Here is a 26,366-nt window from a genome sequence, read left to right as displayed (position 1 = left end):
ATATGATAAAATACATAACAAAGTAAAATCTAACATTTCAATTTTATTAGGTAGATAACACTTAATAAAATAGTTATAAATTTGTATACAAACTTATTTTTGCAATGTATATGTGTGTATATATATATATTCAAGTACAAAATAAAAAATAGAATAAAAATCCCGGGGCCCGGGCAAACCCCTAGTTTATGATTAAGTAAAAACCGCACATGCAAACATAATTTTCTTATGAATACTTATAAATTATAGTTTATTAATTTAAATATTTTTGAGGATCTTAAATCAAACATCAAACTATTTATATATGATAAAGCTTTTATCAAAATATATATTTTTATTATTGTGTTAAATGTTTAAAACACTCACGTATTAGAAATATTTTACAAATATCTTTATATATATATTTTTCTGATTAATATATAATTATAGATTCTTTTATATCTCAAGGTGTTAAATTTTATAATAAAAATATTGTTTCCAGATAGTAACTATATATATAAAAATTATCTTAACTTTTGAATCTATTTTTATTTTTGAAATTTTTTTATATTAATTATAATCAATTATCTAATATAACATATATTCTAATATTATTAATATAATTTTTTTTAATTACAGGATAAGTTACAAATTCATTAAGGGTAACATAGACTTTAGGCAATGTAACTTTTAACATGAGAGTTTCATTGCGAAAAATCACTTCGCAAATAATAGTATAGATTACTAATTAAAAAAATATAACGATAAATTATTTAAGTTTTCTAAACAATTATTATATATATATAATATTTTTAAAAAAATTCTTATACATTATATTAATTATTAATAAATAAATAAATTTTAAATGTTACTCAATTTTTTCTTTTAAATTATATATAATTAAAAAAAATTGACTTGATTAATATTTGGTTATGTATTTTCTGTTTTTAGTTTTAAATTTTTTATCAAAAGATATTTGTCAAATAACAACACAATATATATAAGAATTATATTTTTATTCTAATATTAGATTTTGGATCATTCTTATTATTATTAATAATGTTAATCATTTATCTATTGAAAATAATTTAAATTTGTTTTTGTTTTGTAGATAATTTATAAAAAAAATTTATTATGGGTATAAATTATATTAACCATTCTAATTTTTAACGTGAGAGCTCCATTGTAAAATATCACTTTGCAAATAATAGCATAAATAGTAAAAAAGTAAATAAATTCATGATTGAGAAATCTCCGCAAGGATTTTCTCTACCAACCTATATTTTTTATAAATAACATCCTTTTGTAGCTAAATTGTAAAACAGTTAAGTTTAGGTAGAAATAGTGAAGAGTCAAATAATTGTACTGGTGATTTTTTGTAAGTAGATTAGTTAGTAATTATGTAATATTTGTAAATAATTGTACTGGTGACCAGACCTATACACTATCTTATATAAAAGTTCATTAAACAAAAGTTATTTAGTTTCAAAAGCAATCTTCGCTATCCAAAAGTAGATCAAAATCTAGTTTGTATTTTAAAGTTCTCTATCTTTACTAACATTATATCTTAATCTAGTTCGTATGTATTGAAAACTAACCAATAAATTTGATATAAATCATGTGATTTATTAATTTAAAAAAACCAAATTTTATATAATACAATGTATGATACTTATATAAAAAAAAGAAACTCTATCTATTCAAATATCCTTTTGTTTTAGATGTATTACTAGATTTTGATCCGTGCAACCGCGTGAGTGTTTGTTTTTTGTTTTATATACATAAATATCTATTTTTTCTGATCATTAGTGATATATATATTTTTAACGTTAATCATATACTTAAATGTTTATATAACTGTTTCAAGTAAAATAATTTTATAATTTACATGTTATAATTAATCGATTGTTTAAAACGGGCAGATGTATTTGTCAATTCTTATTATATATATTATTTTATTGTATTTGAATTTAGTTATTAAAAACATTAATATATTCATGAGAAAAAAATTTGATACTATTTTGTATTTAATTTATGCTAAATTTTGATCCGTTTTTCAAAGCTGGATTTCATTTTACCAATATCTTTTATGGTTCTTCATTTTAGATAATATATTATTTTTTTTGATGAAATTTGAAATGTATTGATCATCATAGGAAAAAATTAACATTTACAAAAGAATGACTACTTCTATAGTCTCTTTAAAGGAAATCAACATGTATAACTACTCCTATCAGCCTGAAAGTTCAAACCGTCTCTGCAATAGTCCATCATTTCGGTGCTGCCAGTATACTTCAAGCAGGCTATTCTGTTTCTCATTGTCTTGTCTATAACCTTGTGAAGTTGATCTGCTGTCTTCCCTTTCATCTGATGCCTTCTCTCATTTCTCTCTCTCCAAACATGGTAGATAGTCATCTGAAACACCATTTTAATCAGAATCGAGTCCAACATGTTACGTCTATGACCTGCAATCATCTTCAACGTTTCAGTCCAATCCGGGTTAGTCCTTCTACCAAAGAAACCTCGCACCAACTTTTCCCAGACAGTGGAAGAATAAGGACAAGCAAAGAAAAGGTGATCCCTTGTCTCATCCCTCTCTCCACATAACATACAACCTTGTACGACACCCCAATTCCGCATTCTAGCACCAGTAGAGAGTCTGTCTAGGAGGACAGCTAGCCAGGTGAAAGAGTACCTCGGGATGCCTTGGGAGAACCAGATTTCTTTACTCCACTGAACTTTACTTTTCCTCGGTCTAGTTTGCTCCCAAGTGGCTTTAGATGAAAAAACTTTTTTGAAATCATCCTCCCCATGCTTCCAGAGTACAAGATCAGTAGATAATATATTATTGTTTATACAAAGTCTAAAATATGTTGATTTTTTAGACATGTATTATATAGTTTGCTAATTTTAAGTCGTTATGTCATCATTTTATATGTTTAACATAAATAGTTTATATTTTTAAAATAAAACTTATAAACTTATCAATTTAATATACTTTTATGATATTTAGTTCAATATAATAATTTTATTTTAACATGGTGATTATTATTATTATTATTATAAAGTAGATAAAATAGGATTACATTTTACTTTTTCATTTTATATACGATAACTTAATATATAATAATACGTAATAATAGTTCATTGCTAATTAAGAAATTAGTAAAAATATTTACATAAAACTAATTTTTTTGAAAATTAATATATTGTGAAAATATATTTCAACTGATTTATTATAATTTTAAAATATAATATTATATGTATATTTATATTTAAAATGAAAATATATCATGATTAAAGTAGTTACAAAGATTTTATACATGTATCATATAGTCTGCTAATGCTAATACATCTTACAAACATTATATATATATATATATTTTTTAACATAAATTTTAATAATTATGAAAATAAAATATATAAATTTATCAATTTAATACAATTTTATCATGTTTACCTCAATATAATATTTTTAATATGATTGGTATTATTATATAAAAAAAACAGATATAATTTTATTTTTCATTTTGTAAATGATAATTGAGTAAATTAATTTATAAGAATATTTCAAAACTAATTTCGAAATTATTTAAAATAGTCAAATATAATTTTTGAAAATTAGGATCTTGTTAAAATATTTTGAAACAGATTTGTTAGAATTTTTAAATAAATATATTTATATTTAAAATGAAAGATATCAAAAGATATTATGATTAAAGTAGTTCAAAGATTTTATATATTATTAGTTTTAATAAAATAAATATAATAAAAAATTTAAATGATGGTCCAAATTAATAGATAATATATATAAACATAATTTTCACAAGTTTAATGATTTAATTATGTTTTTATTACTTAGAAATTTTAATCAAATAATAATTAGTTTTTCCCCCAATAATGATATACATACATTTATATTTTGCAAATACTCAAATCTGAAACACTCAAACCGAATATGACTATGATTTTCATTGATATTTGATTCATCTTTAATGCCATTTCCCATAAGTTTTTAAAAGCTTATCTGTTTGTTTTTTTTGTGTGAATCCTATGTCTAACCTATCTCTTGATTGATAATCTCTGACTGAAGGAGCCATATCTTAATCTTTTTTTCTGTTGTTGTAGAACTAAGACTATATAGATTTTTCCATGGTAGAGTTGAAAAAAATAATGATTTACTCATAAATCTTCCAAACTAAGACATTAGTGTTTAAGTATTTTGCTCTTTACAGCCAAAAATAAAGAAAAAGAGAAAAAAATCTCTAAGAAATCTGTATAAAACATAATAAGAAAAGTTGTGTTTTAGAAAAATTCTAGCTGTGAAAAGATTTCAAAGCATTTGCCAATCAAATCTATTATGTATGACAGCCCATAACATAATGATTTAGGAATCTATGTTGAAATATATAACTAAAACAAGTAGATTGATAACGCATACTTTCAGACATGTTCTAAAGAAAAGATAATATACTATACTATACACATTTATCACCAATTTGAACAATTGGTTTAATATTACAATTAGCTTTGGATTCGTTGAAGTTACTTTTAATTTACAAAGTTAATAATAAAAAGAGAGAGAGGAGGGCAACAACAAGAGGCAAAAGAGGCAGCGTGCGTTTGGTTGGACGTGAGAGAAAAGAAGAGACAAAAGACACCTTCTCGTCTTAATTTGCCCAACTTGCTTTTCTCTCCTTCTCTCCTCACCAAATCTAATACAATATACATTCACGTTACAAATACAAAGTCTCTCCCTTTCTCTCTCTACAATAGATTTATTACCATAGTTTCGTGTTGGTACCTATCTTCTTTTGCAACATAGCTATTCAATTCTGTCTTTGGAAACTGCTCTTTTTCCTTGACTTTTTCTCTTAAAATTAATTCCCCTTCTTCTTTTTAAAAAATATTCAACTTCCTTTTGTTGTTGTTATTATTATCAAATTTGAATAATATAGTCTTTGGTTAAATGTGAATTTACCAATATTACTGTTCTCTCTTCCTAATAATCTCCGGATTCTATTCCCATTTGGTTTATGTGTTGCTTCGCTTACCTTTCCTCATTCCCATCATCATCTCCTCTTCTCTCTGCTAATAAAAAGTGGTTTGTTTTCCTCCTCTCTCCGCAATCGGTTTCCTCTTTCATTGTGTTTTGTTGAAGAATCTATTTGATATTTAGAGGTCTGTAACGTTTCTTTCTTTCTTTCTCTTACCAAACTTCTCAGATCGGTCTCTTTCTTTTTGATTTCTGTGTTGTGGGTTTCTTTGTGCTCGATCTTAACTGGTGAAATCGGTTGGTGGGTTTGGCTCTGTTCGTCCTAAGAACTTGAATAATTCAGGTTTTGTAAGAAAAACGTTAGTTTCTTTGCAATGAGTTTTTAGGCTGGATCTCTGTCTTTAGGAACCTGTTCAGTGTTTGGTTTGGCAAAAGCTTGTCTTTTTTCTTTTTTTTTTAATTATGTAATATATTTTGTTATTGTTTTTCTGATTTATTTTATTGATTCTGGTTAACTAACAAGGCTTTTGTTTACCTAATACATTTAAGTTGTTGATTTTCTTTGAATTGAGATTGTGATTTAAAGTGGAGAATTTGCTGAAGCTTTGATCTTTTTATTCTTCTTCTGTTGCAATTGCCATTGGTTTATATAGGCTGCTCTTGATTTTAAAGTGAACATGTCAAAACTGATAATGCAGCTTTTGTATGTGGTTAACAACACAATTGGTTTTGTGGTCTTAAGATTATGCATATCATATTTAACTTTACTTGACAAAACTTTACAATTGAATGCTTCCAGTGACAAGATTGTTGAGCTTTTTTTTTTCTTTTATTAAAAAAATAACTTAAACAGGTTTACATTGTTGGTTTTGTTTCAGTTTCCAGCATCGGTTACATTGTGAAAAGTGGTAAGAGGATGCAGGGAGAGAGGGCAAGTATCGGTTCTTTATCAGAGACAATGAACTTTGAGCATGGTTCTACATCTAGCAACCCTGTGGCAGAACAGCAGATTCTTTGGGATAATGATCTGCAGAACTACATGAGTTCAGCTGCTGCTGTTGATACAAACACTACTATGTCAAACGCAGTGTATCATGAGCCACGTGACTTGCACAGGTTTAACCTTGGTGAAGGTAGCTCTAGTGGTACAAAGAACGAAGCCCCTAGTAGTCACAGCGAGCAATGGATGCAAATGGGACGTTTTGAGGAAAGAAGAAACGACAAGCTAGAGTTGAACCCTTTGTTTATGCAGCAACCGTCTAGTACTGGAAACCGAGTTGTGCGTGATGTCAATCTGAATGCAGAGTATATTGAGCGTGCTGAGGATATGAATCCAGTCACAGGTCAAGGTAACGTAGCAGAGAACAGTGCTAGAGCTGGTTGTAAAAGAAAAGCTGTTGATGCTGGCATTGGCCAGTCATCATCATCAGTCGGAGCTTTCCACCGTGGAGAGAGCAGTTCATCTTGGGTGTCAGGTCCTTCGTTTTATAATCATAATAATGATTTGAACATATCTCTTAACCATGCTCCAAGAGCGTTGGTTCCAAATCTGTCTCCTTCTCCTTCCCCTGCCATCTCCAGCAGAAACTTCTCTTTCGGGGCTAATCCCACTGCTCAACAACCAGTTTTTGTCAGACAACCAGTTCCTCCATCCATGAGCGCGCCAGGACATGTACAACCTGTTGTAGATCAACAGCTAATGGACATGAGATATAGACATCCTTTTAGCAATGTTACTCCTCTAAACCCAAATGCTTCTGCTCCTAGTATGCCTCCAAGAAACATGATACCACCATTTCAATGGAGTGGGAACCCAGTAGCAGCCGCTGGATCATCTGCTCCCGTTGACCGAAACGCCCTTCGTCCAGGTCAGTCCAGGCTAAGAAGCAACATGCTAGCTAATCCTTTGTTTGTTCCAGCTCCTCCTGAACCGAGGAATCTCGCCCACGGTCATGTTGCATCGGCAAGTGTTCAGCCACCAGCTTCGAGTCCAACATGGGCTCCTTACCAGAACCAGTCGCCACATAATCAAAGAAGATTATCTGAACATCGTCGTAGGTCGTTGATTTCTTCCCTTCTTACAAACCAGAGAGCTGCTGCTGCTGCTGCTGCTCGTTCCATGGTCCCCCCTCCCGCTCCGGATCATCATGGGGTTCATCCTGGGGGCGATAACAACTTTCAGACACTTAATCAGGCATACTCGAGAGCAGTACCAAGGCAAGGACAAACTGCTGTTGGCGTTCCTCATTCTTTGCGTGGCTTGGCATCCACAAGTCGAGGAAGAAGCAGACCTTCTGCATCTGAGGTTAGTTTTATATAAAGATTAGTGTTACCTCTTGTGGGTTAATCTCCACTGTAAAATGATATAGATTTGCTTATATAGAGCTGACTCTGTGCTTCTATTTTGAAACAGATCCGCAATGTTTTGGATCATATGCGTAGGACGGGGAACTTGCGCGTGGAGGTACCGTTTTAAACAAAAATAGATTTTGTTTAAGTTGCATGCAAAGATATTTGTGTTATCACATCTTGTGTTCGCCTTGGGCATTCGGTTCTCGGTTCGGTTCTAGAGGTTTGGGGTATTTAGAAAATTCAGTTTGATTTCGGTTCGGTTATTTCTGTTTTCGGTTCGGTTTGGATAACAAGGTTAGGAATTGACTAATATCTAAAGGAATTTTGGATCTCATTCGGTTCCGGTTCTTTGGTTAATGTCGGGTAAAAAGGTAAAAATGGGTGTTTGGAATTAACTATCAGATTTTTTTTGGGTTTTCCGATAAAAATTTGGATAATTTTAAATATTTCGAATAAAATGTATTCTTGTAACTTGTTTTTCTTTGGGTATTTCAGTTTATAATTAATATATTTTTAAATTTATTTGCTTATTTTAAAACTAAGTATAGTTAATATTTATAAGTACATAAACTATATTATAGAACGGTTCTTCGGATTTTCCGGTTCTAGAAGATATAGAGTTGACTCGCATTATTGATAGGATCCAAACCAGAACTAAACCACATTTTTTGGTTCGGTTATCTTATGTGTTTTGCTTAGATGAAAGGCAATCAAATAAACAAACTCTACATATACTTTAATGGTCGTTTAATGTTTTTGTTGTGCTGATTTATTTCAGGATTTTATGCTTCTCAATCAGACGATGATGCTAGGTGTAGCTGATGTTCATGACCGGCATAGAGACATGCGCCTTGATGTTGACGACATGACATATGAGGTAAAGCCAGAACATAAAAAAACTCTTTATATGTTCATCGTATTAACAGTGTCATCAAATCTGCAGGAGTTGTTGTCTCTAGAAGAGAGGATTGGAGATGTTTGTACCGGTCTTAATGAAGAAACCATATCAAACCGGTTGAAGCAAAGGAAATACAATAGTGGTACCAAATCTACACAAGAAGTAGAACCATGCTGTGTTTGTCAGGTACTATTTGGTTTTCACCTTCACTTTTGCAAAATGTTATGAATGTATATATTGACTTGGTGCAAATACTGCAGGAGGAATACAAGGAAGGAGAAGAAATGGGGGTGCTGGAATGTGGGCATGACTTCCATAGCCAATGCATCAAAGAATGGCTGAAGAGGAAGAATCTTTGCCCAATCTGCAAAACAACAGGGTTAAACACTGTTGAGAAGTCGAGCAAATAATGCTGAAAAGACCTTAAGCTGTTCTTGAGTTTTCACCATTCGTCGAATCTTCTTATACCATTGCAACCTCATAAGAACACACCCAAAAAGTCAACTTTGGTGTCTGAGTTTGAGGTTTGATGATTTGGAGATAGTGAAAAGTAAGGAAATCAACTGAGGGAGATAGGAAGGAAATGAGGAGAATCTAAGAAAAAAGAAACTTGGGTTCTTCTGAATTTGTTTGGATAATTTAATTTTTTACCAATTAGTTTTTTCTTTTCTTATGATTAAAAGAACCAAAAAAGTTTGTGAGTCAATTTGATAGATTTTATGGATGATTGATTATGTAATATAAGTGTCTTATATTATCCTAATTGGATCTATCAACATAGCAAAAGCTATGTAAATTCTTTGATTTGAGGATGTAGCAAGATCTTAGCTCTGAGTATCATTTGATTTTAGATGGCTTTGTTTATGGTTAAGTTAGGCGGATTTCCACCACTGTGGTCAACGGTAAGGTTAATATGGTTGGCTATACTTCCGTTGAGTATTTTTTAAAGTTTCTCAAATGCATTCTCCGATATACACTTATTTCCGGCAGGTATACAAGTCATTGTGTAAATTTTACTTCGAAAAGAGACAGCAAGTCGTGAGAGCACTCTTTTCTGTCTCCTTCCCCGTTCTCTCTCAATTATCTTTTACCGGGAGAAATAAGAGTTAAGATTTTGTCTTGATGTTCTCCGGATCCTTTCCAGCGATCGTTGGCCCGTTGATGGGCTTTAGTTCCGGCACATGATGGCATCTTCTACATGATGTGGCTGGCTTATGGCTCCGGAGGTTCGCGTTCTTCACAGCGGAGCTTCCGGCTCTTGGCTCCGGTGACTCGACCTTTCCTTTGGTGATGTCACTGGCTCTGGTTCGGCAAACCATCTTCTTCTCCGTTGGTGTCGTCTGGATCTTCTCCGGGTCTCTCTCGGATCTTGCTTGTTCTTCACTTCTTTGCTTCGATTTGTTCCAATCAATCCCGATCTCTTCAATTGAAATTTGATTGTTTTGAGATTGGTTGAAGGTGATTGGAATCTCTATTCTACAGCGAAGACTTCGTTCTTGTCTGCTTTCACTCCTCTTCGAGAGTCGCCGGTGGATCCTTTGGACGGGTTTCTTTTCCGGTTTGTTCCGGTGAAACGTCGATTAGGTTTCTAGCGGTGATTCTCTAGCGGTGAATCACCGCCTGAAACATATGCATTAATACCCTTAGGATTAATTAATCTAAAACTTAGGGTTTAGTTATTTTGGCAATTTTGGGAATGAAAATGACCAAAAGAAGTCATATGAAACCCTTAGTAAAATGGAAAGTGGAAAGTGGAAAGTGGTATTATGAATGTGGTATTTTGGTCATTTTCATAATTTATAAAACTTAGGATTATATAAACATGGAAAGTGGTACTATGAATGTGGTATTTTGGCAATTTTCCATAAAATAGTCAAATACACATTTTTCTTAAACATAAAACAAAACTCATACCTATACTAATAATTTATAAAAATAATTATCATTTTAATCAGCAAATATATTAAATTAATTTTACATATAAATAACATTCCATTTGATTCAATTTATTGGTATTTGTTTTCAAGAAAATTGCAAAATAAGTGCTATTTTAGAATTTATACCAATTATATAATATTGAATTTTTATTGATTTAATATATTTTATTTATTAGCTTTTTATGTAACAAAAATAAGCGTATAAGTGAAATAAAGGGAGTAATGAAAATTTATTTTTGCTTGTTTATACTATGAATTACTATATTGGTATTTAGAATTTTAATATAGAGTTATAATACAAAAATCATGGGTACATAAAAGTAATTATCTTATAATTTGCTCGAGTATAAAACAAAAATATTTTATTGAGAAATGACCTTAGGATCCTAAACCAAATTTTTATCCAATCTAGACTGCAATATCCAATATCACCAAACTATGTTTCATTTAATATGATAAATTACCATTTTATCCCTTTCACTAATTCTTTAATTACATTAAATTAAAAAAAAAAGAAAAACAAAATTGAATCAATCATTGGCTCAATCGATACCGTGGTCTTCGCTGGCGCTTAGTTTCAACTCTCCATCATCAGCTCCGGGTCACACTGCTGCATCATCCCACAGATCCACCATCATCATCCCCAGCTCTGTTAATTGTCGTTCATTAGCTTCACTGTTGTTCCTTAGCTTCAACAACCTCCCTCTACTTCGTCGAAAGTCAGTTAAGACGGTATCCTACAGCTCCGTCGATGTCCAGCTTCGACATCTCTCTCAGTTTCGTCGTATCTCATTGTCTTCATCATAAATAATATATATCGTCCTCTTGAACTGATTATTTTATTTTGATTTGGTTTTCAAATTATTTTGGAAGGTTTTCAATCAGATTGATTATGTTTTTTTTTTCTAATTAATATAACGATGATAATCTAACTTGAATGAGTTTTGTGATTTTTGTTTCAATTGAGAATCATTACTATTAAAAAGGAAGGAGTTTAGAAAAATCTACTAGAGTTTAGAAAAATCTACTTATGCAAGGTTGTTGGACCTATTCATTAACTATTTGTTATTTTTTTATACTTCTTTTAATTTTTGTCCTTATTATTCTGAGATTTCCGTTTTTTATCAACCTGAGATTTTCATATGTTTGGTTGGTTTAAATGCCTTTCACCAAGTGTAATATTTACCAAATATTTACCAAATATTTACTGCTTTTTGCCTTTTTATTTATTTTTAAAATACCAGAAGAAAATGGCTAACCAAATAAATTTTCCTTATAAATTAAAATATGTGTTTGTACTACAATCTATACGTGCAAATTAACATGTTCGACTAATATATGATTCTGGTTAAATTCACAATCACTATATTTTGTGTATGTTGTCGTGATGAGCAATATTTTGTATATGTTGCCGTGATGAGCAATAATTTCGTATTTCATCAAAGTTTCATTTGTAACAAATATTATAATTTGCTTCCTCAGTATAAAATCTTCTCACTGAGTAACATTAAAAATAATAATAACTTGAACTATAAGAATATGTAAAATCTGTACATGAACATATAAATCTTTTGGGCATGTGAATTTAAGGATGCAGGTGGTTCCAGTTTCAAAATTATTAGTTGACGATTGGTGAGACTTGAGATTACTTGGTTTATCGGTTCGACTTCTGGTAATCATTTTAAATATATAGTAATAGAAAATAAAAATAAAAAAATTATAAAATATTGTTATTTAATATAAGTTTAAAACCTATATTAAAATACATAAATTAATCTCATGTCTCACCAATTTAACAAATGTAATTATTATAAATGCACACAAATAATAATGAGAAATAGAATAAGCATGGCCATAGAATCTTCGCGTTGGTACATATAGGTTCATTTCGAGTTTGAGTCATTCAGATCTTAGACATTTGGACTTAATTAGATATTTGAAATTCTTTTGTTTGGGTTTAGGTTGGTCCTTTTTTTATAGGTTTATATCCATAATTCAAATACATATAAAATACTTGTAATTTTGAATACATAATAGGTCCAGATCGGTTCGAATATTTAAGATTCAAAAAAGATTTAAAATACAAAAAAACTGAAAAATACTCAAAAACCCAAAAATTCCTGACACAAAAACATACCAGAAAACTCAAACGAATACCAAAAATATTTCATATCATACACTTAGTAATATAATAACCTACAATAATCACAAAATATTATTTTCTATCAAAATTTATATAAAATACAAAATAACCCGCGCTTTTGAAGGCCGGGTCAAAATCTAGTTTTTATGTTATTAAGAAAGCTGTTACGAAGAATCTCTCTTTGTTGCTATTGATATTTTTTTTGTTTGTAGCCAATTACATATGTTTGTTTGTAGTTTAATTTTCTCTATTTTTAGCAAATAAACTATATTTAGTGACCTATGTATCCAATAAATTTGCGTATAACTCTGTTTCTTTTGTACATTAATATTTTCTGTTTGAACCATATTCTTCGTTTTGTAGATAATGAACTTTATTTAGTGATCTCTATAGCCAATGAATTTATGATAGGATAATATTACTTAAAAATTTAAATGATTTATCAGAGATGGATTGATGGTAAGACTAATTTAAATATCTATTTTTATTTAAGAAACTACTTAGACTAAGAACAAAAGTGAGAATCGTATTATAAAATTTATTTTAAGATGTATTAATTTAAAATAAATTTTCAAAACTTCTCATTGTTAACAATATTACTAATTTTATTTTTATAAAAAAATCATATATACGCATTTAAATCATAATATCTAAAAAGTAATTGATCGGTTAGTTGAAATTTATTAAAAATGCTTACATAGGGCTCGTGAAAAGTAACTTGAGGAATACATCAAAAATAGATTTCTTAAAACTGTTATAGAGATGTAAAATACTTTGTTATTCATAAAAAATAGGAATAAATCTTAGTATTTCTTTTCATCAACATAAACTCATGAAGACTCGACAAATCAAACAGGTAACTCTGCATCCATGTGAATAATAAACGACAGTTGTTTCTTGGAACTGCGTGCAAGGTTATCCACTATTGAACTTTGTGTTTGTGTACATAACTTGCAAATACTGGTCATTCTCTTGGTTCTGAAACCATCTTCACCAATTGAAAAATCCGTTGCAAATGTGACATGAAACTGACGTAAATTTCTCATGCATTACATAACCCAAATAAACGCTTCTACTTCCGAGTGAAGGGGTGACAGACTAGCCCAAGTGTTTCTTACCCCCACCAATCAATCAGAGTCTTCTAAGGTACTATACCAACCTTGTCTTGAAAAATTTCCTGGTCTTTTAATGATCCATTCGTAAAACACCATCTGCCTAGTATAGATGGTAAAGTTGTAATCTCTACCTCTGTATTTTGGGCCACCCTCTGTGTAATTGATGCATGTTCCTCAGCCCAAAGTAAAGATTCAGTACATATCAATTTTAAAGTGTCCCTGGGATCGATATCCACATTATTGAAGATTTTGTTTTTCTGTCCCTTCCAAATGTACCATAATATCTATGCAAACTGGTGGTATTCCATTTGCGGGAAGACTCTCTAAAACAGATGATCCATATTTATGAAAAGTGATTGGATTCGATGAAATCTTTGAGAGTGCCCAGAGTTAAATTGCTGGTGGACATTCAAAAAATACATGGTTTATTGATACCTCCGATGATCCACATCTAGCACAATGCATATCACCTTGCATCCCCTCGTCACAGGTTTTTTTTAATTGCTATACATCCTGACATTATTTGCTACATAAAATGCTTTATTTTCGATGAGCATCGTACTTTCCAGCAAAAGTAACAACCATGGGGCCGATCACTGTTGGCGATACTTCCTTATCAAGATAAAGTCGTTCCATTTGGTATCCATATTTCACAGACTCGTCACTATTTTCCATCCGAGTTCTGCTCAGAGGTATACTTTCAATAATTTTCACATCTTGAAGATCCACCAAATACCGAATTGTCTGCAAATTCCATATACATGATGATGAATTTATGAGTGAATCCACTATAAGGTTAGGGTAGAAGTTCAAATGTTACTGTTTGATGGTCTCAGACGAATGGTTGGGAATCAAAGATCAATTTCATATTGATATAGATGACCATGAACCCACCAGTTTAATAGTTGAAAAAGAAATAAATTTATATCAATTTTAAATTCTAGTCATACTAATCTTAATTCCTAACTATACCATAAATTTGATTTTTATAAAAGCGTATGTGAATGGTACACATAAAAACAAAATTTTCAAATAGTTCTAGGATTTTTTATACTTTCTTAATAAGAGAAGAAAAACTCTTCAGTTGTTTATCTCAGTTTAGTTGTTGCTTTTGTTTATTTATAAGATTTATTGATTAAATTAATTGTTCTAATTTATTTTCATTGAGAGAAAAATAAAGGAAAATCTAAAAGTATTCCTTTTCGCTAAAGGTTATTCCAATTTAAATGCAAAGTAAGGCATATGTATTTGACCTTTAAGGTAAAGGTTATTCGAACCACCTAACCCACATACCAAAAATGAGTGAAATGTATGAATATGACTACTGTAATTTTATGTGCGTTTGCTCAACATCTGATACTAATCACGTATCATTTATTTAATATAACAGCAGAGATGGACTCGCACGTATTTTTATTTTGTTTTTCATGATTAGTATTATATAGTTTATATGTGTCATTATATAATTAATTGTATAAGTACTTTAATTTTTTTTAGGTTCATATACATCAGAATCGAACTCGAATCAAATCAGATGATAAGGTTACTTTTGGTTATTTTAGATTAATATGGTTACTTTTGGTACAAATATCCAAACTTGTTTCAGATACATTAGTTTTTGGATAATTTTAGGTTTTTATACATCAAATGAAATCTAATTAATTTTTTTTTAAAGCAGATATCTGAAAGAAACAACTCGTATTTGAACAGGTCCCAAAATTTATGTGCCTAACTAATTATGTAAATAAATAAATAAAAACTCTCTCTCAAGCATTTTGAATTCTTGTCACAAATTGAGAAATTTCATTCAAAAATGTTTAATTATTATTGTTAATATGCTCGAAATATTACAGTAAAGATAATTAATGAAATAATTAAAAGAGTGTGAAAAGAAATGTAAAATATATAATAAAAAAAATTAAAATTAGATAAATATTTTGTACTTCAGTAGTAAATGATGTTGATTTATTTGGGAAAAAATAATAAATGAATTGGTTAATTAAAAATGAAATGAAAATCTGTAAGAAAAATAAGCAAATATTGTTTTGTACTTCAATTATAATAAAATAGATTATATCCCTTCTATATTAGTTGAGAAGCATTACAACATTTTATTGTAGCCACGTGTCGTCACTAGAATGATTCTTAGAATTTTTAGAGAAATATGTTGGTTCTTTTAATATATAATCAACTTTTTATACTAACCATAAATTCATTATTAATGTTCTTTATAATTTCTTTAAATAAAATTTATGGAATTTCCTAATGTGGATAAAGTATATATGAAAATTAAAGATTTTAAATAATAAATATTTGATAAAAAAATTAGTGTATCTTCTATCATATTTATTTAATTTTAAACTACTTAAATAAATTACACAACTACATTAACCATATAAAAAAAATCTAGTTTTTTCTGGATATGTTATATTTTGAATTTTTTTTGTCATCAATATATACAGACTGATACTGACTCTTTGAACCAAATTGGTAACTCTGCATCCATGTAAACGACGAAAGACGATTGTTTTCTGACACTGCGTGCTAGACTATCTGCCCTTGAATTCTCCGTCCGAGGTACATGAATGATCTCCGAGTTTAGGAAACTTGCTTTCAAAATCTCAATGTCTTCCAGATACATTTAAAACGCTGGCCATTCTTTTGGTTTCAAAACCATTTTCACAAATTGAGAACAATTTGTTACAAACGTGACCTGAAACTGACGCAAATTCCTCATACACTCAATTTCCCATATTAGTACCTCCACCTCTGCATGAAGAGGTGAGAGAGTTTCCCTAACATTTCTTGCCCCCATCAATCCATCAAAACCCTCTAAGATGCTATACCAACTTTGTCCTGAGTAAGGCTCCTTGTCTTTCCACGACCCATCTGTAAAGCACCACCGCCCTTAGATGGATTGTAGATTCCTAACCTCTACCGGTTGTGTTGCCCGATTTATATTCAGTAGTTGTGCCTCACCCCAAAGTTTTGACTCTGTTTCTGCTAATTTGAGTTTTTCTCTGGGATCAATGTAAATATTACTAAATAATTTGTTGTTCCTCCCTTTCCAAATGTACCATAATATTCATACAAATTGATGATCATCCATGTTTGGGAGAACTCTCCTAAAAAGATGATCCATCTTTGTGAAGAGAGAACTGGTGGGAAAATTACATGGGTTTGATGGTATCTTTGAGAGCGCCCAAACTTGACGCGTTGGAGAACATTCAAAAAACACATGATTTATTGACTCTTCTGAATCTCTGCATATATAACAAGATATGCCCCCTTGTATCCCTCGCACTTTCAGGTTTCTCTCAACATCCATAAGAAATGTTTACCTTCGGTGGAAACCGCACCTTCCAGCAAAACGCTTTCAGTATATCCACATTGGGTCCAAAGATTTCTAGTAGGTTTTCTTCATCCGGGTAGACCCGTTCTAATTGGTATCCCGACTTGACCGTATTTTTCCATTATTAGTAAAATGCCATCCATCCATGTCCACCAACTAAGTCCTACTCAATGGTATGCTTTCGATAATGTTCACGTCCTGAAGATCCACCAAATCCCGAATCGCATGCAAGTTCCATGTTCGCGATGCTGAATTAATGAGAGAATCCACTGTAAGGTCCAGGGTAATTGTTTCGTTGGTTTTTGTTTGCTGGTCTCGGGCGAGTGGCTGGAAGCCAGGGTCATTCCATACGGATATAGATGAACCTGTTCCCACCCTTTTAATTAGTCTTTTCTAACCAGAGATCTAGCGGGTCCAATATTCCTCCAGCCGCATGACGGAGGAATATGAACGGCTCGGTTTCAGGGGTGAAGCATTCATGTAGTACTGTCCTTTGAAAACTCGACAAAATAAGGTATTTGGCTTCTCTATCAGACACCATAATTGTTTTCCAAGCATAGCCGTATTAAAATCCGGAAGATCTTTAAAGCCCAGACCTCCTTCATCTTTGTTTATACATAATTTGTTCCACAATTTCTAGTGCATGCCTTTTGTGCTTTTCCCTAAGCTCCACCAAAATTGAGATACTGCACTCGTCAATGATCACATCATTCCCTCCTTTAGTGAAAAACTTAAAAGTTGCCTTTGATAAGACATAACATGATTTGGTAAAGCTATAACCACTGACTTAATGATCACATCATTCCCTCCTTTAGTAAAAAACTTAAAAGTCCAACCGTTAATCATGTTATTGAAAAGATCTTATACAAAACCAAAAACTTGTATCTTGGATCCACCCAGACTCTTAGGCAGTCCCAGATAGGATCTCATTCCTACTAAATTTTGTATTCCCAGAATATCCCTCAACTCTTGTCTACTAGTTTCCTCGATCTTATGTCCAAATTGTATTGAAGATTTTTGAAAATTTATTAGTTGACTCCGATACCGCCTCATATTCCTTTAATATCCTAAGAATGGCTTGACACTCTTCTTTTTGTGCCTTACAAAAGAAGAGGATGTCAACTGCAAAGAACAGATGAGAAATTGATGGGCAAGCTCTGACTACCTTTATTTCCGTCAATTTTTTCCCTCTCTCAGCTTTTTAATATTTGCTATCAAAGCCTCAGTGCACATAATGAATAAATAGGAAGATAAAGGACCCCCTTGACGTAAACCCCTCTGTGGACTTATGAGACTTTGTGGTTGACCATTTAGCAGAACCTGATATTGAACCGATGATATGCACTCCATCATTAATTTGACCCAGTGAGTATCGAACCCCATCCTATGTAGGAGAGCCTCAATAAAGACTCATTCAACTCTGTTGTACGCTTTTCTCATGTCTGTTTTGATTGCCATATACTTGTCTTGACAAGACTTATTAGTTATCAAGCCATGAAATATTTACTGAGCTATAAAAATATTATCCGATATCAGCCTTCCCGCCACAAAAGCCGATTGTGTTTCCGAAATAAGTTTTGGAAGGCAGCTTTTTAATCTCTCACATAAGACTTTCGAAATAATCTTGTACCCCAAATTACATAGAGTTATCGGTCGTAATTCCGTCATCCTTGTAGGTATTTCCATCTTTAGAATCATACAAATATTGGTAATGTTAACCTTGAGTCTATATCTCCTGTAACCAGAAAATTATTAACCATCTCAACCAAATCTTTTTTAATAATATGCCAAGAGTGTTAAAAAAAAAGAGTTGTCATTACGTCCGGTCCTGGAGTTTTTTCTGGATGCATTATCAACAAAGCTTGTTGTATCTCCTCCTCCATTGTTATCCTTAACAGTCGTTGATTTGTCTGGAAGGTAATAGATGGTTTACTGCAGCCAGAAAACTATCAAATTCTGATGGGGAGGTGATGCTAAATAAATCCTCGAAATAGTCCTTCGACACATTTTTCTTCTATTATTCAATTACCAACTTCATCATGAAGCCCCACAATCCTATTACGAACCCGTCGTTGCTTGTTTAAGGCATGATAAATTTGGTATTAAGATCTCCAGATGAATACACATATTTATACTTTTCTGATGCCAGTAATCCTCTTCATTCTTATGTGCATCATGTAGTTTCCTAGAAACCTCCATAATTTCCTCTTGAGACCTATTGTTATCCGTTTGTACCTCCTCAAGAGCTCGTTGAAGATCATTATTTTTTTTTTTTTCCGTATGGTGGATTGTTACTAAAACGACTATAAATGACTATAAATTACTAAAACTATTAAAAGTCTCACATTCAAATGTTGTGATCCATGGTTTAACAAATATAATTTCAAAATTTACTTTGAATAATTTTTTTTTGAATAAAGCTTTGAACAAATATTGACAAATTAATTTTTTAAAAATTAAAATTATTAAAGCTATTAATCCCACAATGAAAATTTTGTTATGAGTAATTTAATTTTTTTTGCTATAAAAATATAAATGATCAAAAACCTATATGAATAGAAAACATCATTTAATAGACACTAATATTAAAAATTTACTATATATGTATAAATTAATATCATTTGAATTCAATTATATATCTTATCAGATAGAAAAAAATATTATTTGGATTAATAAAATTTATTTATAAGTTTTCACATTAGGTATTAACTTTTTAATTATTCAATATATATTGATTAATATATTGTTTATAATGTACCTTAACCTAGTTATGTTCTAAAAGTAAAAATATGTAGCAATTTTTATTAGAAATGTGAAATAGGTAAACCCGCTTCATTTAAACCCGTCTCATTTAAAACTCACGTCTATACAAACTCTGTTCCCATTTAAATTCATTTAATTCTAAGATTTAGTATGGTTTTCCTTTTAGACCCATACCCTATTTATTGTAAGCATAATATCCATACTACAGGATGGAACGCACACACACTTTGGAGAAAGTTGACTGTGAAAAACAAAATGAAAATTTTGAAAGAAGTGCATGTACCGAAATAAAACACACAAAACTCTTTTTAACTCAACTGGTTAATTCTCCACTAAATAAATAAGTCTAAATGTTATATTCCAAGTCCCTGGACTATTAGAAAATATACAATATAATCAGCCTGTTTTTTGTTTTACGTTAATTAGGCAAACACAAAGAACTCGAGGTAGGTACGCTCGTTTAGGTTACACTGTAAATGGATTCCATTTGATTTATTTTTAGCACGTGAAAAGCAACGAGAGATTTTAATTAGTAACCACAAGGACTTAATAAATAACTAAAAATTACGATACCAATTATTACAAGTATATATTTTTAGCACGTGAAAAGCAACGAGAGATTTTAATTAGTAACCACAAGGACTTAATAAATAACTAAAACTTACGATACCAATTATTACAAGCACTATAAATACGTAGCCTTGCATGACTCACAAATCAACAAACATCACTTATTTCTTGTTCTTCTTCTTCGGCATATTCTGGTCTTTTCATATAGTGATAATGTCCCAAACCGATATGAAATTCTGTAGTAGCTATTTTCTGGTCGATCCTACCAAAGCAAGTGTTCTTGATGTCCTTCTCCTTTTGTTTTTCCCCAACCTGACCAACACAGGATTCATAGATTCTCCACCGGACACGCTCAAAAGCGTCCGGAGAACTTTCGCAACTCGATGGATCATTGTGTTAGCCGTTTTGATTCAAAAGATATTAATGCTCTTAAGAAAACCCTTTGCATCCATAGGTCGTTTTCTCACCTATTGGCCTAATCTTCTTACGGCAAATGGAGGCTTCTTCAAGTTGATACTTCATGTTTTGACAGGTAACAAATCTAACAATAACATACTTCTATTAACTATCTCCACTTGTCACTACAAACAAATTCTTGAACTTGGAGAAGGTTTTAGTTGTTTCCTTCCTTTACATAATGACATAAGTATCCCGAAAATTTTAACATCTCAAGGTGTATATATCATGTAGTCCTATATTTTAACACTCCCCTTGGACTTATGGACTTAGACCAACGACACTTATCATACCTTAAAACGGACTTGTAACAGAACGAGCATTACTGTACATGCAAGACACACATATTAAAATAAAGTAATGAATGATATATTGCATCAAGAGTTCTGAACTGTTTAATAAGATAAAATGAATTCAACGAGTAATTTATGAAGAACATTATAGAATTTTTAATTAGGACAAATTGTCCACCTATTCTTGTGGATGATGTAGGTAAATACTTTTACCGGAATAACCAAAAACTTTTGTTACAGGAAAGTTGGTAAAGCCTGAGGAATCGTCGGCGACATATGTGTCATTTGTAGGATGCACAGATCGAAGAGTAGAGATTGACAAGAACATAAGTGTTGGTACCATCGAGTACAAGTCGATGTTGTCAATAATGGCTTCTAAGGTCTCTTATGAGAACAAATCTTTCATCACTTCCGTAGTAGAGAACACTTGGAAGGTCAAATTCAGCTTCTTCTCTTTTTTCTTTTTTTTCTTTTTTTTTTGGCAAAGACACGCCTCACTAACTTCATCTTCTTCTTTCTTCTTTTGATCGTTTCCTCTCTCGATTAATTATATCGTATGAGTCTAATGATACAAACAATTCTGTTTATTGCTTGTAAGAATCAGAAGTTAAATGATCTAATTAACCCTTTAATTGATAACTTTTTTGTCTTGTATATCTTTGGCGCGTTCCAAATTGCCAATAATAATTATAATAATAGATATATTAGATGACTAGATCTCCATAAGTAGTAATACTGATTTTGTGACTTTTTATATATATAAAAAATAATTGTTTTAATTCTCACACTCTCAGTCTGACTATATCTATCCTGTGATGCAGATGGACTTCGTGAGTTACTACGACTTTTACAACGGTAAATTAAACTATACGCTTTGTTCTTTCGGGAATGTTTTTATTTGCCCACTTTAAAGTTTAGAGCATAAAGGATTCGAAAGATCAAAATACAGAAACTCATAAATAGATCCCCAAAAGTCATAAAAGCATTTAAAAGAGGAATATATAAAACATAACGTGGAAATTATATAGATGTGTATACGATGGACGTAAAGCATACAGTTGATAGTAAGAAAAAAGTGGGAAAGTTTTCGCAATAAGTTAAATTATTTCAGTTCCTTCATTTTAGACTACAAAAACAGGTATGCGAGTGAGCTCATGATGATATAGAGAAACTCGGTCTTTGACTAAAACAAGGGAACCTACTGATTTACTTAAAGGAGTCGTCTGCGAATCTATTATTGAAGCGTATTTTCATGCATGTAAAAGTAGAAAATTTTCAAGTATGTATACGGTCTTATATGTTAATGATCGAACTTTAAATTTCAATCTAAATTTGGTAATATAATCCAGAAAGTTTAGCATTTAAACTTAAAAACCATAAATATAATTTTATGCAAATAGGACTAAACATCACATTTGGAATTCATTCAAGTTTAGGCATAAAATATTATTAGATTGGAGAGTTTATGTGGATGGCTTTTTCCAAAACTTATGAAATATTTCAGTTTTTAGCTAAGATAATTAACCTTTAGTAAAACTTAAATGTTAATTATATATATGTACATTTTATCGAAACACGAATGAAATATGACACTCGTATACGAATACAAATTATTATATTATATACATGCTCAGTGAGATATTACAATGCAGGATACTTTTGTTATACACTAAGTTGATATATGTTTTGTAAATTTTATGACTGCATAGAATACAAGTAGAAGGTTACACATTATTTAAAATTATGTACTGATTACAATGTTCGGTGCATCTGTAATTCTGTATGCTTATTTCCCAACTAAATTTATGGTTTTTGCACTTTTTGATCAACAGGTTTAATCATATATTATATATATTTAAGACCACAAATATGATGAGAACAAGATATAGATTTTATATATGTTTTGATTAAATATATTTTATATATGTTAGAAGCAGAGATTCGTGAAACAGAAAGTGCATGATGGTATTAGTAGATTGATATATTGAAAAATAGTATATCATGTCTACGTACTAAACCAAAAAAATTTACTTAACCAACGAAACATCATTAAAAACAATGGAGACCTTTTTTTAACTAGATGTAGATCTTATTTTAACGTTCTTGATTCCAAAGTTCTTGTTTAAGAAACACCACAAGAGTTTAACTCCCGACATGGTTGTAGTCTAGTGGTTGAATTACATCGGCTGAATGATCTTGTTTTGTGGATCAAGATTCGTAATTAGCTTGGCCTTTGATACATAAAAACACCTTCATTAAAGTATGTCAGAAAGTTGTCAAAATATGAAAAACTAACACAAATTATAATTATTGTAGTGGGTATTTCAAAATCATGAATTTTTTTACCAAAAATACTTTAGCAAAAGAATCTCACAAATTTTGAGATCATAAATAAAATATTATTGTTTTATATATCTATGCTTAACTTTTTATTAAGAAGTTCATAACTTCCTATTGGAAGTGCTCTAATCAATTTCGGTTACAAGAAAAACTATAACATCAATTATTATTCTTAATTACAACATCAAATTTTTATCTTCAAAAATTCTTAAGAGAAAATTGGATTTATTTTTCGTGTTGCAGTAAAAATATTCTTTACATAATAATTTATATATTTGAACCTTTATATAATTTGAAACACATCGAAATAAAATATGAATTTGCTAACTTTTTTATTTTTTATTTATGTGTCAGCGTTCCAAAATAGAAACCTGACGCAAGCCTTCGTGTTCAAGGCATCGAGTACAAATCCAAATCTTATCGTCGTTAGCTTCAGAGGAACCGAGCCTTTCGACGTTGATGATTGGTGCACTGATCTAGACATCTCTTGGTACGTATATATGTTCTATATATACCTGCATTTCTATATCAATATAATTACTCGATATATCAGTGTTTTACAAATTTTTATTATTAATTAGGTACGAGTTGAAAAACGTTGGAAAAGTTCATGCAGGGTTCTCTAAAGCTCTAGGCCTCCAAAAAAACGGATGGCCCAAAGAAATTATACCTCTAGGACACCAATATGCGTACTACACAATTAGACAGAAGCTTAGGGACATGTTTGCAAAAAACAAGAACCTTAAGTTTATTCTAACGGGTCACAGCCTTGGTGGGGCACTAGCCGCTCTTTTTCCGGCAGTACTGGCGATTCACGGTGAGGATGAGTTGCTAGATAAACTAGAGGGAGTCTACACATTTGGACAGCCACGCATAGGGGATGAGGTGTTTGGGGAGTTTATGAAGGAAGTGGTGAGAAAGCATGGAATAGAGTATGAGAGGTTTGTTTATAACAACGATATTGTGCCTAGAATACCCTTTGATGACAAGGTTTTATTCTCGTTCAAGCACTACGGATCTTGCAATTACTTCAATAGTCTCTACAAAGGAAAGGTAAAATAAAGCACACGTGTCCAATTATTTGTTGTCTTTCTAATTTATTTAAAAGATGACAAAGAACAATAAAGAGACGGAGTTTTGTTGGAAGTATGAAAGAATGACCTTTAATTTGGGCTTTAAAGATGATTATCATTTTTTCACGTGAAATTGACATGATAGATGATAACCTGTATGGTGACCCATAAAGGGTATATAATCTATATTTTCAATTTATTTGCTATTTTTAATCTTGACCCATAAGCATTTCTAAACCCTAAATATAAATTATAGTATTTCCTTACTTTTAAACGAGTTAGCAAAGTTCTTTAGTTTACTGTTTAAAGCATTTTTATCGTTTTAAAGGTAAGGGAAGATGCACCAAATGAAAATTACTTCAACTTGTTGTGGCTAATACCGAAGCTGTTAAATGGTGCGTGGGAGTTCATAAGGAGTTTCATAATACGGTTTTGGAAAGGCAAAGACTACAAAGAGAATTGGATTATGAGGTCTATTCGGGTTTTCGGAATAATATTCCCTGGTGCCTCTAATCATCTGCCATATGATTACGTCAACTCCACGCGTTTGGGAGGCTTGTCTCGATCATTTGCTGCTACTACTCCAGAGGATATACTTGCCCTTATTGCTTAAAAGTTAAAACTCAAAGCCACTTTAAATTTTTAGTAATCGTATCTACTTTATGCGCTCTTGTTGGGTTGAATAAATTATACTGGAGCATTTATTTTCTGTTATATGAAATAATCGTATCTCTACTTTATGTGCTCAATAAATTGTACTGGAGCATTTATTTTCTGTATATGTTTTGTGTATGTGTGACTCTGTGACTTTTATCGTGTTATAGTAATGTTGGTAAAATTGATTCCACACAAATGGTTGTCTTACTTCTTTTTTTTTGGATAAAATGGGAATCTGAGTTTACTTTAAAAGTGCTTAAAAGCAGAAAATAATATTTGACTAAAAAATTGAAAAACCAAGATGGAACAAAGTTTGGTAGACTATTAGCAGGGTTATGCATAGGTAAACCACTGGAAGAGAAAACCTTGACACCGGCTATGGGGTAGCTAACCAAGCAAGAAGATATCCCGAGTAGTCTATCGAGCTTCTTGAAGAGAATAAGTGGCGGACTCGAGGAGCCGTTATGGAGCCAGTTATTCTTTTCAGTCCAAATTATGAAGAGGACGGTTTGAGCAGCGGGCTAGCCAAGAGTTAATGAGAGGCCATGTTCTGGAGTAATCATCCAGTGAACTAGCTGATCGCAATCCAGTAGAGAAGTCCTTGTTTGTCCAAGTCGGAGAAAGGGCATGCCCTAGAGCTAAGCAGAGATGGCACAATGCCAGAACATGTGATCAAGTCTCAAGAGTATTAGAAACAAAGACATCAAGAAGAGTCAATATATAGCCAAGTTTCAGTGGGCAAGCCTACTCCTAATTAGTAGAAGATCCAGATGAGAAACCCAAAAATGAAAAGCATGCTTCAGAACGACATACCTCAACCAATAGGCCTTCTTACAACTAACTATAGGTGCAACAGGCATGAGGTACTTCCAAATCTTCTTACACTAAGAAAACAGCAGATGCCCACAGACGTACACGTCGAGGATCTGTCGAGAATGACAATTATCAAAGGACTCTCGACAAAAAACGTGTCGTCGGCTTTATTTTATTAGGAAAATATATTGTCAGTGGAAATTTTGATGGATTTATGATGACAGTTTTTTCGACGAATTTTCTACTATATTGTTAACATTCACCTCTTATAAATTCTTATCTCCGCTAGTGAAGAAACCCTCAAGCTCCCCGTTAACTTTCACCAAAAACGAGGCTGTGGAGATACATCTTTGAATCCAGAAAATAAAGATGTCGGGAATGCCCATGGCTTTCAAGGTGACAATGAGGAAGTGCCATCTGACTGTATCAAATGCTTTGGTGATATCAATTTTTAGCGCACTTTAAGGAGCAATTGTATATTTGTGATAGTCTTTTACTAATTTTGTTGCCAACAGAACGTTTTCCAAAAGTAATCGGTCCTTGATGAAGGCGCTTTGGTTAGGCATCATAGCTTCGGTAAGAATCGTTTTCACTCTGTTCACAAGAATTTTTGAGATAACCTTATAGAT

The 26,366-nt window shown here is 31.5% G+C and overlaps 3 protein-coding genes across 9 annotated transcripts in view; 2 read left to right on the top strand and 1 right to left on the bottom strand.

The window, feature by feature from the left end:
• The window catches only part of LOC103833097, a 1,138,500-nt gene that overhangs the window by 888,094 nt on the left and 224,040 nt on the right, over window positions 1–26,366 (bottom strand). The window lies entirely within an intron of this gene.
• LOC103833112 (probable E3 ubiquitin-protein ligase RHG1A) lies at window positions 4,806–9,029 on the top strand. 4 transcript variants are annotated; one of them, XM_009109205.3, is made up of 6 exons: window positions 4,806–5,083; window positions 5,854–7,280; window positions 7,389–7,439; window positions 8,106–8,204; window positions 8,271–8,411; window positions 8,486–9,029. In XM_009109205.3, exons 2-6 carry the CDS (start codon window positions 5,892–5,894, stop codon window positions 8,633–8,635), a joined length of 1,830 nt encoding a protein of 609 aa, XP_009107453.1. In that variant the 5' UTR covers window positions 4,806–5,083; window positions 5,854–5,891; the 3' UTR covers window positions 8,636–9,029. The 4 variants fall into 4 exon arrangements, with proteins under 4 accessions (XP_009107453.1, XP_009107452.1, XP_009107454.1 ...); XM_009109204.3 differs by having other exon boundaries at window positions 4,806–5,160; XM_009109206.3 differs by having other exon boundaries at window positions 4,806–5,318.
• LOC103833111 lies at window positions 20,241–25,120 on the top strand. The gene is made up of 6 exons (XM_009109201.2): window positions 20,241–20,637; window positions 21,095–21,288; window positions 21,676–21,709; window positions 23,549–23,684; window positions 23,776–24,247; window positions 24,596–25,120. The coding sequence occupies exons 1-6, from the start codon at window positions 20,241–20,243 to the stop codon at window positions 24,878–24,880; spliced, it is 1,518 nt and encodes a 505-aa protein (XP_009107449.2). The 3' UTR covers window positions 24,881–25,120.

Source organism: Brassica rapa, chromosome A08 (genome assembly GCF_000309985.2).
Source record: "Brassica rapa cultivar Chiifu-401-42 chromosome A08, CAAS_Brap_v3.01, whole genome shotgun sequence".
Lineage (NCBI taxonomy): Eukaryota > Viridiplantae > Streptophyta > Magnoliopsida > Brassicales > Brassicaceae > Brassica > Brassica rapa.
The sequence above is the reverse complement of the archived record's forward strand: the minus strand, read 5'-3'. Positions and strand labels throughout refer to the sequence as shown.

Excerpts from the sequence above, each read along its gene's own strand:
- LOC103833112 (XM_009109205.3), top strand. The coding sequence starts at position 5,892 with ATGCAGGGAGAGAGGGCAAGTATCGGTTCTTTATCAGAGACAATGAAC. Across the intron at positions 7,281-7,388 it reads GCAGACCTTCTGCATCTGAG|ATCCGCAATGTTTTGGATCA; the intron begins GTTAGTTTTATA and ends ATTTTGAAACAG. Across the intron at positions 7,440-8,105 it reads CGGGGAACTTGCGCGTGGAG|GATTTTATGCTTCTCAATCA; the intron begins GTACCGTTTTAA and ends GATTTATTTCAG.
- LOC103833111 (XM_009109201.2), top strand. The coding sequence starts at position 20,241 with ATGACTCACAAATCAACAAACATCACTTATTTCTTGTTCTTCTTCTTC. Across the intron at positions 21,710-23,548 it reads TTACTACGACTTTTACAACG|CGTTCCAAAATAGAAACCTG; the intron begins GTAAATTAAACT and ends TTTATGTGTCAG. Across the intron at positions 24,248-24,595 it reads ATAGTCTCTACAAAGGAAAG|GTAAGGGAAGATGCACCAAA; the intron begins GTAAAATAAAGC and ends ATCGTTTTAAAG.